At 42.9% G+C, this 15,523-nt stretch overlaps 1 protein-coding gene and 1 long non-coding RNA gene across 6 annotated transcripts in view; one reads left to right on the top strand and one right to left on the bottom strand.

Moving 5' to 3' along the window:
* The window catches only part of FCHO2 (FCH and mu domain containing endocytic adaptor 2), a 234,000-nt gene that overhangs the window by 144,590 nt on the left and 73,887 nt on the right, over window positions 1–15,523 (top strand). For all 5 annotated transcript variants that reach the window (XM_048849328.2, XM_048849325.2, XM_048849326.2 and 2 more), the window contains one exon: window positions 4,337–4,361. In XM_048849328.2, coding sequence (XP_048705285.2) covers window positions 4,337–4,361 — 25 coding nt within the window. The remainder of the gene's footprint in view (window positions 1–4,336; window positions 4,362–15,523) is intronic.
* LOC125636377 (uncharacterized) lies at window positions 11,617–13,909 on the bottom strand. Its single transcript, XR_007356570.2, has 3 exons — window positions 13,765–13,909; window positions 13,150–13,271; window positions 11,617–12,774 (listed from the first exon to the last, which is right to left on the bottom strand). It is a non-coding gene; the product is annotated as an uncharacterized LOC125636377 (long non-coding RNA).

Below are 15,523 nucleotides of genomic sequence, written 5' to 3'. Positions count from 1 at the left end.
AGTTCTGTTTTGCACAATACTGAAAAGATGACATGACCCCACACCGCCGCTGTGCCCCACTCCCTCCCCCAACAAAATATCTCAGTACAGTCAGTCTAAAATCAGGAACAAATTTTGCAAAAATGTTAACACTTTTGACTAGCATTATTATTCAACCATAACCCTGTTTACTGTAATCTAAGATCTTGTCTACATGGTGGATTAGTCCTCACCACAGGGTGTAAATTCTAGTGCACACTAACTGGCCTGTGTGGACCCTGCTGGTGCACACCAAAAGTTCCCTAGTTTATGTTAATGTAGTCCTGTTTCAAACAGCACTACATTAAAACATAATACAGAAATTGTATTGTGCGCCAGTAGGGTCCACATTGGCATGTTAGTGCATGACATGCTAATGCATCATGTAGACAAACCCTAACTTTTCCTCATCCTGCTTCCCTTCCTTCTTGCCTCTTGTACATTAAAAGATCTGGGAGTGTTCCTGGGTTAGCAGGTTTCATAGGATTTTTTAATTTGAAGGTTTTCTTCAGAAAAACTAAATATAGCCTTGTTTTATTGTTTATTGCTAGTGACTCTTTCAGATTTCTTTGCATCCTTGCTTTCTAGAGATTGTGCTAGAGTTGGATTATTTTTGTAGTATGGGGAAGTGGTTAATTAAAGTAAAATGAAGGTGATCAGTCTTCCTATCTGAGCCTAGCAAAAGCCCCAAAGCAGGTTTCTGAATGTGACCTCTCTTTCCAGCCTCACCAGAGTCAACTGGTGAAAACTTCAGTCTGCCTCTCCATTTCAGAAGCTTGTCGAAGGACAGTAGGGAGAACTTAGAAGATGACATTTAGCTTATTCAATCCTTTTAAACCCCTTATTTCCTGTTCTCCTATTGGCATTGAAGTCTACGGTTTCCTTGAGGACTAGAATTACATAATTTTTAACTGTTGAGTATAACATGGAATAGATTTTAAGGTCAGAAGGGACCATTATTGTCATCTAGTTTGACCTCCAACATAACAAAGGCCATAGATTTTTTTTTTACTGGTGATTCCTGCATCAAAGTCATTACTTTTCGTTGAGGAAAAATGCATCTTTTAGCAAGACATCCAGTTTTTATGTAGATTTTAGGTGATGGAAAATCCACTACATATCCTGGAAATAAATTGTATTTCTAAATTGGTGATTAATCCAGTGGTTAATTGCCACATTCTTTTCTCTCTCTCTCTCTCTCTCTCTCTCTCTCTCTAAAAACAGTGTCATATTCCTAGTCTGTATTTGTTTAGCTTCAGCTTCTAACCACTGGATCTTGTTGTGTCTTTATGCCTTTGCTTACTAGATTAAAGAGCTCTGTACTATCAGAAATCTTCTCTTTGAATCACCTCTAACCTCTTTGTTAAAATAAACAGATTGAGCTTCTTTGGCCTTTCACTGTAAGTCAGCTTTTTCCAGATCTCATATAATTCTTGTGGCACTTTTCTGAACCCTTTCCAATTTATCGAGCGCTTTTTATAGTGTGGATACCAGAACTGGAAAATGGCATTCCAGTAATGGTCTCACTAATGCTCTTATGCCATGGAAATAACACCTCCCTAATTCTACTTTCTATTCCCCTATGTATACGTCCAAACATTGCATCTGTTTTCTTAGCCACCACATTGCTCTTTAGTTGGTTATCCAGCGTGATGCGTAAGTCTTTTTCTGAGTTACTGATTTCCAAATACAGTCTTCCATCCTGCAAATGTGACCTCCATTTTTGGTTCCTAGTTCTGTGACCTCATATTTAGCTTTATTAAAACATGTTCTTGTGAGCCCGTCTTACCATGCAATCTCAGATAATTCTGCTGAACTGACCTGTCCTTATCATTATTTACCACTCTACCAATTTTTGTATCATCTGTAAACTTTCCCAGCAATGATTTTGTTTTCTTCTAGCTCATTAATTAAGATATTGAATAGTATTGGGCCAAGAATATAGCCTTGTGTGACCTCACAGAGCTGCCCTCACTGTATGATGATTCCCCATTTACACTTTCTTTTTGAGATCTATCCATCAGTTTTTAATCCGTTTGTTATGTGCTGCATTGATTTTGTAGCCTGCTATGGATCTTCATTCTAGTTTGCTTCCAGTAGTTTCTAATCCTCCTTGTTTATGGATCATCTTTTGTTTGTATAGTTCAGGTAATTATTTTTTTTAATACCAGATGTTGTAAAACTTAGTTCTCATGTCTTGAGACACATGGGCGAGATCCGATGAGCCTTCTCTTTGAGCCATCACTTGCAGTTTCTGTTTTTTAAAATAGCCTTGCCTGTTGCCGCCACCTTAGGTAGGCCAGCAAAGAGGTAAAATGTACGTCAATTAAAAACTTGTTTACAGTTTTCTTGTGTATTCTTGTGTTCTTTTTAGAAAGACACCTCATTCTAAGTCCCTTCTTAAGGTGATGTTGGAATTCCATAATAATGGTTCAGTTTCTTTGCAAGTTTTCTTTCGTCATTCATGAAGAGATTATGTATAGGTTGGATGTCTGAATTGCCTTTTTGGCCTATCAAAGATATGTCTGTTACCAATTTTATTATTCTTTCTATTTGTCATAAATACAGCTGTCTTTAAGAAATAATTAACAAAATATTCATTTACAGTGACATTTGCTATTTGATTTATGATGGTGCAGGTTACAGAAGGCCTGTGTACTAATTTCATATTCAGGTGTTTAGTTAAGAGTAGCTCCAGCTTGCATTTATCAGTTGTCTTGGAGAATTTCATGTCTGGTCACTTGGACTGACTTTCATTTTTGAAAACATTATTGTTTGAATCCAGAAACTATGACAGGATCAGTTTACAGTCCCACATCAAGCATTCACAAATACTAAACACCCACCAACTGTTTTTTTGGAAACTTTTTATTTTTAGAGGTGATTTTTATTTTATTTTTTTACCAACTCCTTGTGGTGGTAATCTGTCTTGTTACTTGTTGGTAGATACAGCAGTTCTTATAATGCAACCCAAGACTATCTAACTGTAACTCCAAGGCCCAGATGGTTCTCGGACATGATCTAAAAGAGTGAAATTATGGAAGAGAGAAACTCTAGACTCCATTAGCCTAGTCACAGTTGTTTCTAGAACAGATTATTGTCCAAATGAGTGAATTTTTTTGTATGGACAGGTTTCAGAGGAACAGCCATGTTAGTCTGTATTCGCAAAAAGAAAAGGAGTACTTGTGGCACCTTAGAGACTAACCAATTTATTTGAGCATGAGCTTTCGTGAGCTACAGCTCACTTCATCGGATGCATGCCGTGGAAACTGCAGCAGACTTTATATACACACAGAGAATATGAAACAATACCTCCTCCCACCCCACTGTCCTGCTGGTAATAGCTTATCTAAAGGTTTCAGAGGAACAGCCGTGTTAGTCTGTATTCGCAAAAAGAAAAGGAGTACTTGTGGCACCTTAGAGACTAACCAATTTATTTGAGCATGAGCTTTCGTGAGCTACAGCTCACTTCAGGTATACATCTGATGAAGTGAGCTGTAGCTCATGAAAGCTCATGCTCAAATAAATTGGTTAGTCTCTAAGGTGCCACAAGTACTCCTTTTCTTTTTGCGAATACAGACTAACACGGCTGTTCCTCTGAAACCTTTAGATAAGCTATTTCCAGCAGGACAGTGGGGTGGGAGGAGGTATTGTTTCATATTCTCTGTGTGTATATAAAGTCTGCTGCAGTTTCCACGGCATGCATCCGATGAAGTGAGCTGTAGTTCACGAAAGTTCATGCTCAAATAAATTGGTTAGTCTCTAAGGTGCCACAAGTACTCCTTTTCTTTTTGTATGGACAGTTTCATTAGTATTGGTGAGAAGGTTTTTCTGCATGTGCACATCATCTGCGTAGACCTGACTGTCTCAAATTACATAAATCTACACAAAATTGGTAAACATTTTCCTTAAACCCACAACAATGTGGGAATTCACAGATATAACTTAAAATGGCACTCCTGCCTTAACTCATTCCATTATATTTTTTTCTTTTTTGCACCATGGCGTGACTTAAGGCTGGAATGTCAGCTTTGATTTTCAGCATTTATGTGAATTCCTTGCTTTGGTGGACTCAGCTTAAACCTTCAGTTATTTTAATGATCTTTTCTTGCTGCTGAATAAAGAGAATTCACTTCATTAATATTAATGTCAGTCAAATAAGACAATGTTGATGTTGCTTTTTAGGAGTTATGTGCAAAGGGGTGGGTTGTAAGCAAATCAAAAACTACTAAAGGAGATTCCAAAATTGTATAAATAAAATACTTCTCTGTCTGTGCATTTTTGATAGTTACACGTTTTTTTCTTTGTTTTTTTACAGGGAATGTCCAGATGCAGATTCAGTTGTAAGTAGACTTATTTCCTACACAAGTGTGTAATCTAACTTTGTCAGGAGCTAAAATTTTAGTCAAAACTGACATATCTTCTGGTATCGCAAAGCAAAGTACTATTCTGGTTCTAATGTCTTAATTGGAATGCCTGTACAGTAGTTATTTTTACCGAGTTTGAAAACAGAATTTTTTAAATCTCTAATACATTTACATTTCATAGAAACTTTAATTTTTAAACAAGACACTTTAACGATTTTTAATTTATTTTGGAAGTTTAATAGGTACTACTTAATGGAGTAAACACTTGTAATGCTCTTGAAAGATCCTAGCCCTGCACTGTTATCTGCCCTTGCCAACTGCTGTGCCCTTGCAGAGCTCTGTTGAGTTCAGTGGGTTCCATTTGGCTTCAACAGTTTATTCACATGGATGACAGTATAGGTTCAGAGACTACATTTGTAAATGTCTGAAATTTATATTAAATTTGTTCACTTATTGGCATGATAGACACAGCTTTGTTTTTATGCAACTGTTTCATTCCTCTCACGTCCATTTATAGTGTATTTTATAGTTTCACTTTCAACTTTGAAGATGTAGCAGTTTTAAATGAAACAGTGGATTGAGTACTTTTCTGTTTCATAAAAGGATCCTAATTAATCTGTTTTTGTTCATGGTACTATCTATGCACTGACTGTTTTAATGATAGTTAACATTTTGGAGACTTGGATTACCAAAAAAAAATCTAGTTGTGCACTTCTGCTAAATAAGAAAAAGTACATTAAGTTCTCTTCATTATTTGGTACAAAGGTACATAATTTATGAACAGTCAGGTTTTTATTATTATCCACGTAATTGAAACACAGCTCTGTTATCTGTTACAAAAGCTTGTTTAAATTGCTGAAAGAATTTGGACAAAGCAAATGTTCTTTTTTGGGTGACTTTACAGTGAAAGAACAGAGAATTAACCCTAGAATTATCACGTCCTTCATGGAAATAATGGCTTTTGACAGCTCTAAGGTTAAATCAGTGGAGTGAAACATAACTGGGTTTGACTTACAATGTTTACTTTCTGATTTACTTGTTTTGATGCTCATGGTTTAAAAAATTAATGAAACAAATTCAACTGTAAATGTGCCTGGGATTCTTTCTGACTGAAAATTTCATATTTTCATAATTTCTAACCAGAAAATTTGTACTTTCATTTGTTTCCCAGTCTGTATCATTCCCAGCCATTCATGAATGCACTTAGAACAAGATTTATAACTTCCATCTATTGTCTCTTTTTAAGTTTCAAGTTATTCATACTGCTCGCTTTGGTGAAATCCTGTAATAAAATGCATTCAAAACATAGTCACTTTCACATAAAGTGATGCAGAATGCTGTAGCTGTTCAGCAGTCCATATTGTACACTGGGGCATGTCACACAACCCCATCACCATCGGGTTTCTAATGGGCTTGGATAGATTATACCCACAGGTGCAAGATCCTATTCACCCATGCAATCTGAATTTCATGTTGGCAAAATTAATGGTGCCACTCTTGAACCTCTTGCAATTTGCTCTCTGCTCAATCTTTCTGTGAAGATGATTTTTTAATTGCAATTACCTCAGCAAGGAGAGTGGGTGAGTTGACAGCGCTGGTGTCAAATCCTTTCTATGCAATTTTCCAGAAGTTTAAAGTTTATCGCCACCCTCATCCTAAATTCCTAACAAAGATGGTCTCCAATTTTTACAATAACCAGGCAGTTTATTTGCCGACTTTCTTTCCAAAGTCTCACACTCGGAGAGATGAGGAAAAACTTCCATTCATTCGAAGTGAAAAGAGCTTTAGTTTTCTATCTGGACTGCACTAAGTCCTTTATGTCCTCAACACAGCTGTGTGTTGTGATAGCGGACAGAGTGAAAGGCCATCTGGTTTCCACTCAGAGAATTTTATCCTGGGTTTCTTCATGCATTCATTTCTGCTACCTTTTGGCTTGTGTTACTTCACCACTAGAGTGTTGGCTCACTAAACTAGGATGCATGCAGCATCAGCAGCTTTCCTGGTGCATTCTGGACATTTGCAAAGCAGCAACTTGGTCATCAGTGCACATGTTTGCCTCTCATTATGCTATAGCCAGTCAGTTCAGGACGATTCCTCTTTTGGATGTGTTGTTCTCTAGTCTCTGCTCAAGTAGATGCCAACCCACCTCCAAGTTAATCACCTACAGTGGACAGGTGCAATTACTCCAAGAAGAAAGTTACCTATCTTTCCATAACTGTTCTTCAAGATGTGTTGCACATGTCCATTCCATGACCTGCCCTCCTTCCCCACTCTTATCATTGTCTATCTGATAAAAAGCAAGTGAGAGGGTTGGGTGTGGCTCTACCCCCTTATGCCAACATGCAGTGGCAGGCTACAGCAGAGGGCCCTCAAGCTGCCCTGATGTGTATTGCTGAGGGAAAAAGACATCTGACAACTGTGCATGGGGTGCACACATCTCTACAGGGGAAAGGACAGGTGCAAAACATTTCAAAGAACAACAGTTACAGAAAGGTAGTTAACCGTTTCTTCCATGTGGTATATACCTCACGCTTTGTTTGTTACATCAGAAAGATTTCTCTTGGTATTTTGTATATGATTAGTTAGTTATAGGTGGTGGTGGTAGTACCCTTAGCGTTAGATTAGTTTAGTAGTTACATAGTTGGTTTTTCTCTGGTTCGATGTCTTCACCCCTCCTGTGGAGTAGCTGTCCCCAGCAGTAATCTCCATATTTGGTGCTTAAGAAATACTCAATTTGCCTGCCCTTCGAAACGGTAATGCAAGTGGCTAGAGCAGGGGTCGGCAAACTATGGCACACGTGCCAATTTTTAATGTCACGCTGCTGTCTGCCGGGGACAGCAGTGTGCAATTAAAAATCCGGCCCAGCCCACTCTTCCGCCTACTGCTCTCTCCTTGCAGGGCAGACAAGCTTCCCCCTCCCCCGGCCTCTTCCCCCAGCATGCAGGGTTCCTGCCCCGCCTTCTCTCCCTCCCTGCCGCCGATCAGCTGATGGCCCTTGCTATGGAGGGGGAGAGGGAAAAGCAGAGCCGCAGCGCGCTCTCTGCTCTGGGGACATTGGGGAAGGGGAGTGGAATCAGCATATCCCCTCCAGCCCCCTGCTGTGAGCTGCTCAGGGCAGGGGGCTGGGAGCACCCCCATGACCCCAGCCCACACCCCCAGCCCTCTGCCCGGACCCCTGCGCCTCCCTCACACACCCCCAGCTCCATGCCCTGACCCCTGCACCCCCCTACAACCCCAGCCCTGACTCCGGCACCCTCCTCACACACCCCCAGCCCCCATGCCCTGACTCCTGCACCCCCCAAATCCACATCCCCACCCTGAGCACCAAACGGGAGCTCCTGCACACACACCCACATTCCCACCTTCACCCCTTGCACCAAATGGGAGCTGCCCAGGTAAGCGCTCCACACCCAAACCTCCTGCCCCAACCCTGAGCCCCCTCCCTCATTCTAGCTCCTGGCCAGACCCTGCACCTCAACCCCCAGCCCCCTCATTCACCCCTGGCCCTGTTCTCAGTGCACTCCCACCCTCAACTCAGTGCAGAGAGAGAAAGAGAATGGGCAAGAACCAGGGAGAAAGTAGGTACCTACTCTATGTGGACAGGGCTGGGACCCCAGACCGGCAGCGGGCTGAACAGGGCCGGCAGCCGGGACCCTGGCTGGCAGGAGCCAGCGGATGGAACCCCAGACCGGCAGCGGGCTGAGCCACTCAGCCCACTGCTGGTCTGGGGTCCCGGCCGCCGGCCCCACTCAGCCCACTGCCGGTCTGAGGTTCTGGCTGCTGTCCCCTTGCCAGCCGGGGTCCCGGCTGCAGGCCCCGCTCAGCCCGCTGCCGGCCTAGGTGAGCGGAACCCCAGGCCGGCAGTGGGCTGAGCAGGCCGGCTGTGTAAGATCGGCATTTTAATTTAATTTTAAATGAAGCTTCTTAAACATTTTGAAAACCTTGTTTACGTACAACAATAGTTTAGTTATATAATATAGAGACTTATAGAGAGAGACCTTCTGAAAAACATTAAAATGTAGTATTGGCACGCGAAACCTTAAAGCGAATAAATGAAGACTTGGCACACCACTTCTAAAAGGTTGCCGACCCCTGGGCTAGAGACTTACATCTGAAGCTGCTCCTTATGGAGTGAGTCATGAGGCCTGCTTCAGCCCTGGGATTAGATTGTCTGGCCCCTCAGAGAGCTTTAGTGCTGCCAGGAAACTCTGACTCTTCAAGGAGAAGAGACTGTTATTTCGTCTCGTCCTCCAAGAAAGAAGGCTCCTAAAACTGACCACAGTCACTCCAAGACTTTGGGAGATTTTTCCTCCTCTTCTAAGAGGAATGCTGACTGGCACTGGGTTTCCTTGAGTACTCAGAATAGAGCAGGGCTCGCTATCGACTTGCTGGTACCAAGGTAAGATCATTCCAGCATCATACCATTGACTCTGGTACCATTTGTGAGAAGGCTATTGAGTCTGATATCGAAGGTGTTGGTCTCAGCACCAACCATATCGACTCCACAGGCTTATCAAGCTGACAGAGATTTACTCTCCCTTTCTGTGCTGGACTCACCTGTGATATAGGAGTCATCAGCTGTGGTGATGTCTTCTGTGATCCCGGGACCATCTGGTTTGATTGCCCCAGAATATGGGCTATTGCAGGCATCATCTCTGGCACCACTTAAAATCCAGACTGCAAAGACAATATAAGTTTCTATATCAGCACCAAGACATCCGTTGTCCATGCCGATTCAGTGTTTCTCTCCGGAGACAGTGTCAGCTTCTATAGTCCCAATGCAGGCCAGAGCTATAGATTCGGTACCAGCTTCTTCTTTAATGCCAACATCCTTTCTGGTATCAGGTGCTAGTGCTGCCTCTATGATGCTGCCAGTGCTCAAGACACCAGCTTCTCTACCTGCATAGGCACCAATGCGACCCAGATACTGGGCATATGATGGCTCCACCAGAGGTGGCTCCTCTGTTCCCTTTGGACTGTTTGGAAGGTTCCTTGCATTCAAGTTCAGAGTCATTTTCCACTTCTCTGTCCAGGAACTGAGCTCAAAAGTCTTTGATACCTCAGGGGAGCACATCAGTACCAGGATCAATATGTTCTCTCAGTAGAGAGAGTGGTTTTTGGCCCAGTTTTTACTGGCCATCAGTGCCATATCCATTTCTTCTGTGGCATTCATGGAACTACTGAGATTCCCTTGATCTTTAAGGTCTCGATCCTTGGCTTATTGTGGTCACTGAACTCTCCTGCTGTCTCGTCTCGTGGCCCACCTACACTGGAAATGCATATGGAGGTTGTTCAGTCTGAGCCATTATTGCAGAAGCAAGCAGAATCCCATTGGCCATGCTTCCTTCTTCTTCATCTTCACCAGATGATTCAGCTATACCAGATTCCTCCTCTTCTGTGCCTGATGACTTTCAATCATATTAAGATCTCCTAAGGCGAATGGCTACAGCATTAAGGCAGAATTTGTTCAGGGCAGTACCCATAGGTTGGTAGACATTCTCCAGTTGTCAGCTCCAGGGAGAATAGCTTACCCTATAAATAAAGTGCTTTTGGAACCTGCAAAGACTTTGTGGCTTGCCCTGGCTTCCTTACTGCCCACAGCGAAGCATACTGATAAGATGTATTATGTCCCTAATGCAGGGTTTCAGGTACTTCTACTCACATCCAGCCCCTCACTCTCTTGTTGTAACAGCTGCAAATGAGAGATTGTGACAGGAGATTTAAGAGAATGCTTAAAGGAAAAGAGTCTAAATGGTTGGATTTGATGGGAAGAAAAATTTATTCAACTTTGTTTTTACAAATGCACATTGCTAATCAGCAGGCACTGTTGTCAGAATATGATAAAATTACCAGAATCCTCCAAGAAAGTTTAAGGCTTTCATGGCGGAAGGTCATTGAGTGGGAAAGATGTCATTGCAGTTAGCACTGGATGTGGCAGACGTCTCCTCCAGGATTATGGCCTCAGATGTAACAGAGGAGAGCTTCATAGTTACAGGACTCTGGCATAGCTCCCAAGGTCCAGCTAGGACCTACATTTCAGTGGTTACTTTTTGTTTCCAGAAAAGATGGATGAGACACTACAGTCTTTTAAGGACTCTCAAGTTACTTTATGTTCATTTCGGGTTTATACCCATGATTAAGAGATGGCATAATGGAGAGCGGCGGCAGCAACAGTACCAACAGTATTCCCAGTGGTATTACAAGCAGCCAGCTTATGCTGCTAGACAGCAGGACTTCTTCAGAAAGAGCCATAAGTCACAGAGAAGAAGGCCTTTTGGTTCTAATTTGAACCAGCCCACCCATCCTCAATCAGCTTTAGCTAAGCAGTCAATTTGATGCTCGTAACAAGGGCAGCTTACCAGTTGTCAATTTCCACACCAGTTCCTCTCCATTTGGAGACACTGTCCCACTTCTACATAGAACCATAGAATATCAGGGTTGGAAGGGACCTCAGGAGGTCATCTAGTCCAACCCCCTGCTCAAAAGCAGGACCAATCCCCAATTAAATCATCCCAGCCAGGGCTTTGTCAAGCCTGACCTTAAAAACTTCTAAGGAAGGAGATTCCACCACCTCCCTAGGCAACGCATTCCAGTGTTTCACCACCCTCCTAGTGAAAAAGTTTTTCGTAATATCCAACCTAAACCTCCCCCACTGCAACTTGAGACCATTACTCCTTGTCCTGTCCTCTTCCACCACTGAGAATAGTCTAGACCATCCTCTCTGGAACCACCTCTCAGGTAGCTGAAAGCAGCTATCAAATCCCCCCTCATTCTTCTCTTCCGCAGACTAAACAATCCCAGTTCCCTCAGCCTCTCCTCATAAGTCATGTGTTCCAGACCCCTAATCATTTTTGTTGCCCTTTGCTGGACTCTTTCCAATTTATCCACATCCTTCTTGTAGTATGGGGCCCAAAACTGGACACAGTACTCCAGATGAGGCCTCACCAATGTCGAATAGAGGGGGACGATCACGTCCCTCGATCTGCTCGCTATGCCCCTACTTATACATCCCAAAATGCCATTGGCCTTCTTGGCAACAAGGGCACACTGCTGACTCATATCCAGCTTCTTGTCCACTGTCACCCCTAGGTCCTTTTCCGCAGAACTGCTGCCTAGCCATTCGGTCCCTAGTCTGTAGCTGTGCATTGGGTTCTTCCGTCCTAAGTGCAGGACCCTGCACTTATCCTTATTGAACCTCATCAGATTTCTTTTGGCCCAATCCTCCAATTTGTCTAGGTCCCTCTGTATCCTATCCCTGCCCTCCAGCGTATCTACCACTCCTCCCAGTTTAGTAGCATCCGCAAATTTGCTGAGAGTGCAATCCACACCATCCTCCAGATCATTTATGAAGATATTGAACAAAACCGGCCCCAGGACCGACCGCTGGGGCACTCCACTTGACACCGGCTGCCAACTAGACATGGAGCCATTGATCACAGTGCTTGGGAAACAAGAACTACATACAAATATGTCCTAAACACTCTGGGATTGGGGGTTATGTTATCCATTTCCCATCTATCCCCCCCATCTGGTCCCTTTTAGGGACCCATCTCAAAGTCACTGCTCCTACAGCTGATCCAGACTGCTTTTCTGGAGCCATAGAGGAACTTCCCCTTCAGCACTGGGGAAGGGGATTCTACTCTGCTACCTTTTTTGAGGTACCTTCCGCAAGTCCAATATGAGATCTATTCTGGACTCAACAAATATATGAGATTCTGCATGATAACCTTAGCTACAATTCTCCTCATATTAGATCACCATGATTGTTTGCAGCCTTTGATCTTCAGCATGCCTACTTTCATGGAGCAATTTTCCCAAGCCACAGGAAGTTACTGAGATTCGTAGTAGCAGGCCAACTTTACCATTAAACAATACTGCCCTTTTGCCTCTTATCAGCCACACATGTATTTATCAAATGCATGACCGTAATGGCAGCCTGTCTCAGGAGGATGAGAATTCACATCTTACCATACATAGAAGACTGGCTAGTGAGGAACAAGTCCGAGGAACAAGTCCTCTGTCATGTCCAGTTCATGCTGGATCTCTTCGATTGGCTAGGATTGATTTTGAACAAGACAAATTCAGCAGGAATTCCAACACACAAAATAAACTTCATTGGGCCCTACTAGACGCTGAGTTTAAGGATCTTTCTCCCACAAGAACATTTCCAAACAAATTGTCGCCTGTGTCTGTCCCTCCAGTCTCACACTTCAGCTACAGTCCATGTACATCTGAGTTTAGTAGGCCATGTGGCCTGCTAAACACTTATATAGTCCAGCATGTGAGATTGTGCCTTTGTCCTCTTCAATCGTGGTTGAAGTTGGTCTGTCATCTGAGATGTTGTTCATTGGACAAGCTTCTCCAAATGCCACTGGTGATTCTGGAGTCCCTACAGTAATGGGCAGAACAGAGCGATGTATGAGAAGGTGTTCCCTTCCTTTTCTGACAAGTACTATATTTACTGATACCGCCACAATAAATTGGGAGGCAAGTAAAGAGAAATGGAAAATTCAGGCTTTGTGGTCAAAACAGGAAGTTTCCCTACATATCAGCATCCTGGAGCTTCAAGTGGTTGACAATGCATGGCAGGCCTTTCAGGCTCAGATCCAGGGCACAGCGGTTCACATACTTACCAACAATATCACCACAGTGTATTATGCCAACAAGCAGGGAGGAGCACACTCCAGCCAGCTCTATAAGGAAGCAATAACGTTTTGTCACTTTTGCATCAAGTAAGATATTGTTCCCACAGCTGCATGCTTACTAGGTGCTCAGAATTGGTTGTCCGATCACCTCAGCATGAGTTTCTCCCAGAGTCATGAATGGTTCATGAAAAGGAGTGTGCAGAGGTCCCTTTTGAAAGAATGGGGCATTCCGACAGTTGACCTGTTTACAGCAAAAGACAAAAAAGAAATGCAGTCAGTTTTGCTCTCAAGTGGATTTCAGTACAGGCTTATTAATTGATGTCTTCCATTTGAATTGAGAATTGGCCCTAATATATACGTTCCCCTTGATACCACTCATTCTCAGACTGAAGCTGGAACATGCCAATCTGATACTCATTGCACCAGCTTGGCTGAGACAATGTTGGCTCTCCGACCTTCACAGTCTGTCTATTCAATCTCTCAGATCTCCTCCCCTCATTCCTGACTTGCTGACACAACATCATAATCTGATACAGCATCCAGCACTGAGCTGTCTGCACGTAATGGCGTGGATGCTGCATGAGGAGGAACAATGTTTGCAAGCAGTGCAGCGGCAAGTCCTATTTAATGGTAAAAAACCTTCTGTTAGGTCTTCCTGTTTGGCTAAGTGGAAGTGTTCTTTAGCTTAAGGAATTTGGCTGATGCTACTGTGTATTCAAGACATTTTGGTTTACCTGTTAATCTCAAGTCCTCAACTCTCTCACTCAGCAAATTGAGGGTCCACTTAGCAATGATCTCAGCATTTCATCCTCCAGTCCAAAAGAAGTTGGTATTTTCCAATTCCATGATGGTTAGATTTCTATAACATGTTGTCCACTTCTTTCTTCCTGTAAAAGAATTAACTTCCTCAATACTGTACTGGCTGCCCTCATGGGTCCTCCATTTGAGTCCCTAACCACTTGCTCTCTGTTTCTTCTTTGCCAAAAGACAGCTTTTCTTGTTGCTATAACTTCCACAAGGAGATTTAGTGAGCTGTGGGCCTTAATGGTGGAATCTCCATGTACTCAGTTTTTCAAAAGTAATGATGTCACAATTTTACCTTAACCAAACAATATACCTACCTGTATTTTTTCCTAAGCCTCACTCAAATGCAGATGAACAGCATATTTATTCCTTGGATGTGAGACAGTCATTGGCATCCTGTCTGTAAAGGACTTGCCACCTCAACTTTTTGTTTCTTATGCAGATCAGATGAAGGATCTGGTGATTTCCACACAATTTCTGATAGATTCCTTCCTGCACTATGATAGCATATGGGGTAGCTCAGACCACAACTCCCAGAAACTGGTAGCTCATTTAACAAGAGGCCATGCGACTTTGGTTGCATTTCTCTGGGGTTGTCTACACTGGCACTTCATCAGCAAAACTTTTGTCGTTCAGGGGTGTTAAAAAACCACACCCCTGAATGACTAACGTTTTACTGATGAAAAGTGCCAGTGTGAACACCGCTTTGTCGGCAGGAGAGCCGACAAAGCCACTGCCACTCGTGGGGGTGGAAGTTTTTTGTCAGCAGGAGAGCTCTGCCCTGCTGACATACGGCAGCTACACTTTTAACGACACAGCTGTAGGAGGACAGCTGTGTTGCTAAAAGCCTCCTAATGTAGCTATAGCTACATAGCTTAGTGATGTTTCTATATTGGACATTTGCAGGGATGCTGCCTGGTCTTCCATACAGACTTTTACCAAACATTATGTTATTATGCATTATTCTAGATCAGATGCAAACTTTGGAAGGGCAATTCTGCAGTTGTTGTTTAAGCAGATTCTGAGACCCCATCTCCATCCATTACTGCTTGTGACTCACCTGAGTGGAATATACATCTGCAACAACTCAAAGAAAAAAGTTACCCTACGTGTACCTTTCGAGACATGGATGCAGACATGTATTCCACAACCCTCCATCCCCTCTGCATGGGAGTCTCAAGTCTTGGATGCCGGTGCACAGGAACTTGAGGGAGGTTAGGGCAGCTCTGCCATCAGTCAAATAGCCCTGGGTGGGGGTACAAGAGGGCGCAAGCACTGCTACAGTCGGTACTGCTGAGCAAAGTTCTCTGGCTTTGCTGTGCTGGACACATGCGCATCTGAGTTGAATACACGTCTGCACCCACATCTCAAAGAACAACAGTTACTAATACAGGTCGGTAACCTGGGGGACTGGGATTAGTGGGAGGAGGACATCTGTGTACAATCTTAACTACAGTCATGGAGAAGAAAAATGTAGACATTTTACTAAAAAATACAACCTCCAACAAGATTTGAACTTAGTACCTGTGATGTGTAAGGGAAGTAGTTTATCCACTAGTCTTTGTATATAAACTGTGGGAAATCAGAGGTAGCACTTACACCACTTTGTTTAGGACTTTCATATTTGGCCATACTGTAATAAGTATTTATGAATAGAAAAAGAAAAATAAGCAATATATAATGCAGCCG

Source organism: Caretta caretta, chromosome 5, assembly GCF_965140235.1.
Source record: "Caretta caretta isolate rCarCar2 chromosome 5, rCarCar1.hap1, whole genome shotgun sequence".
In the NCBI taxonomy this organism is placed as follows: Eukaryota; Metazoa; Chordata; order Testudines; family Cheloniidae; genus Caretta; species Caretta caretta.
The sequence above is the reverse complement of the archived record's forward strand: the minus strand, read 5'-3'. Positions and strand labels throughout refer to the sequence as shown.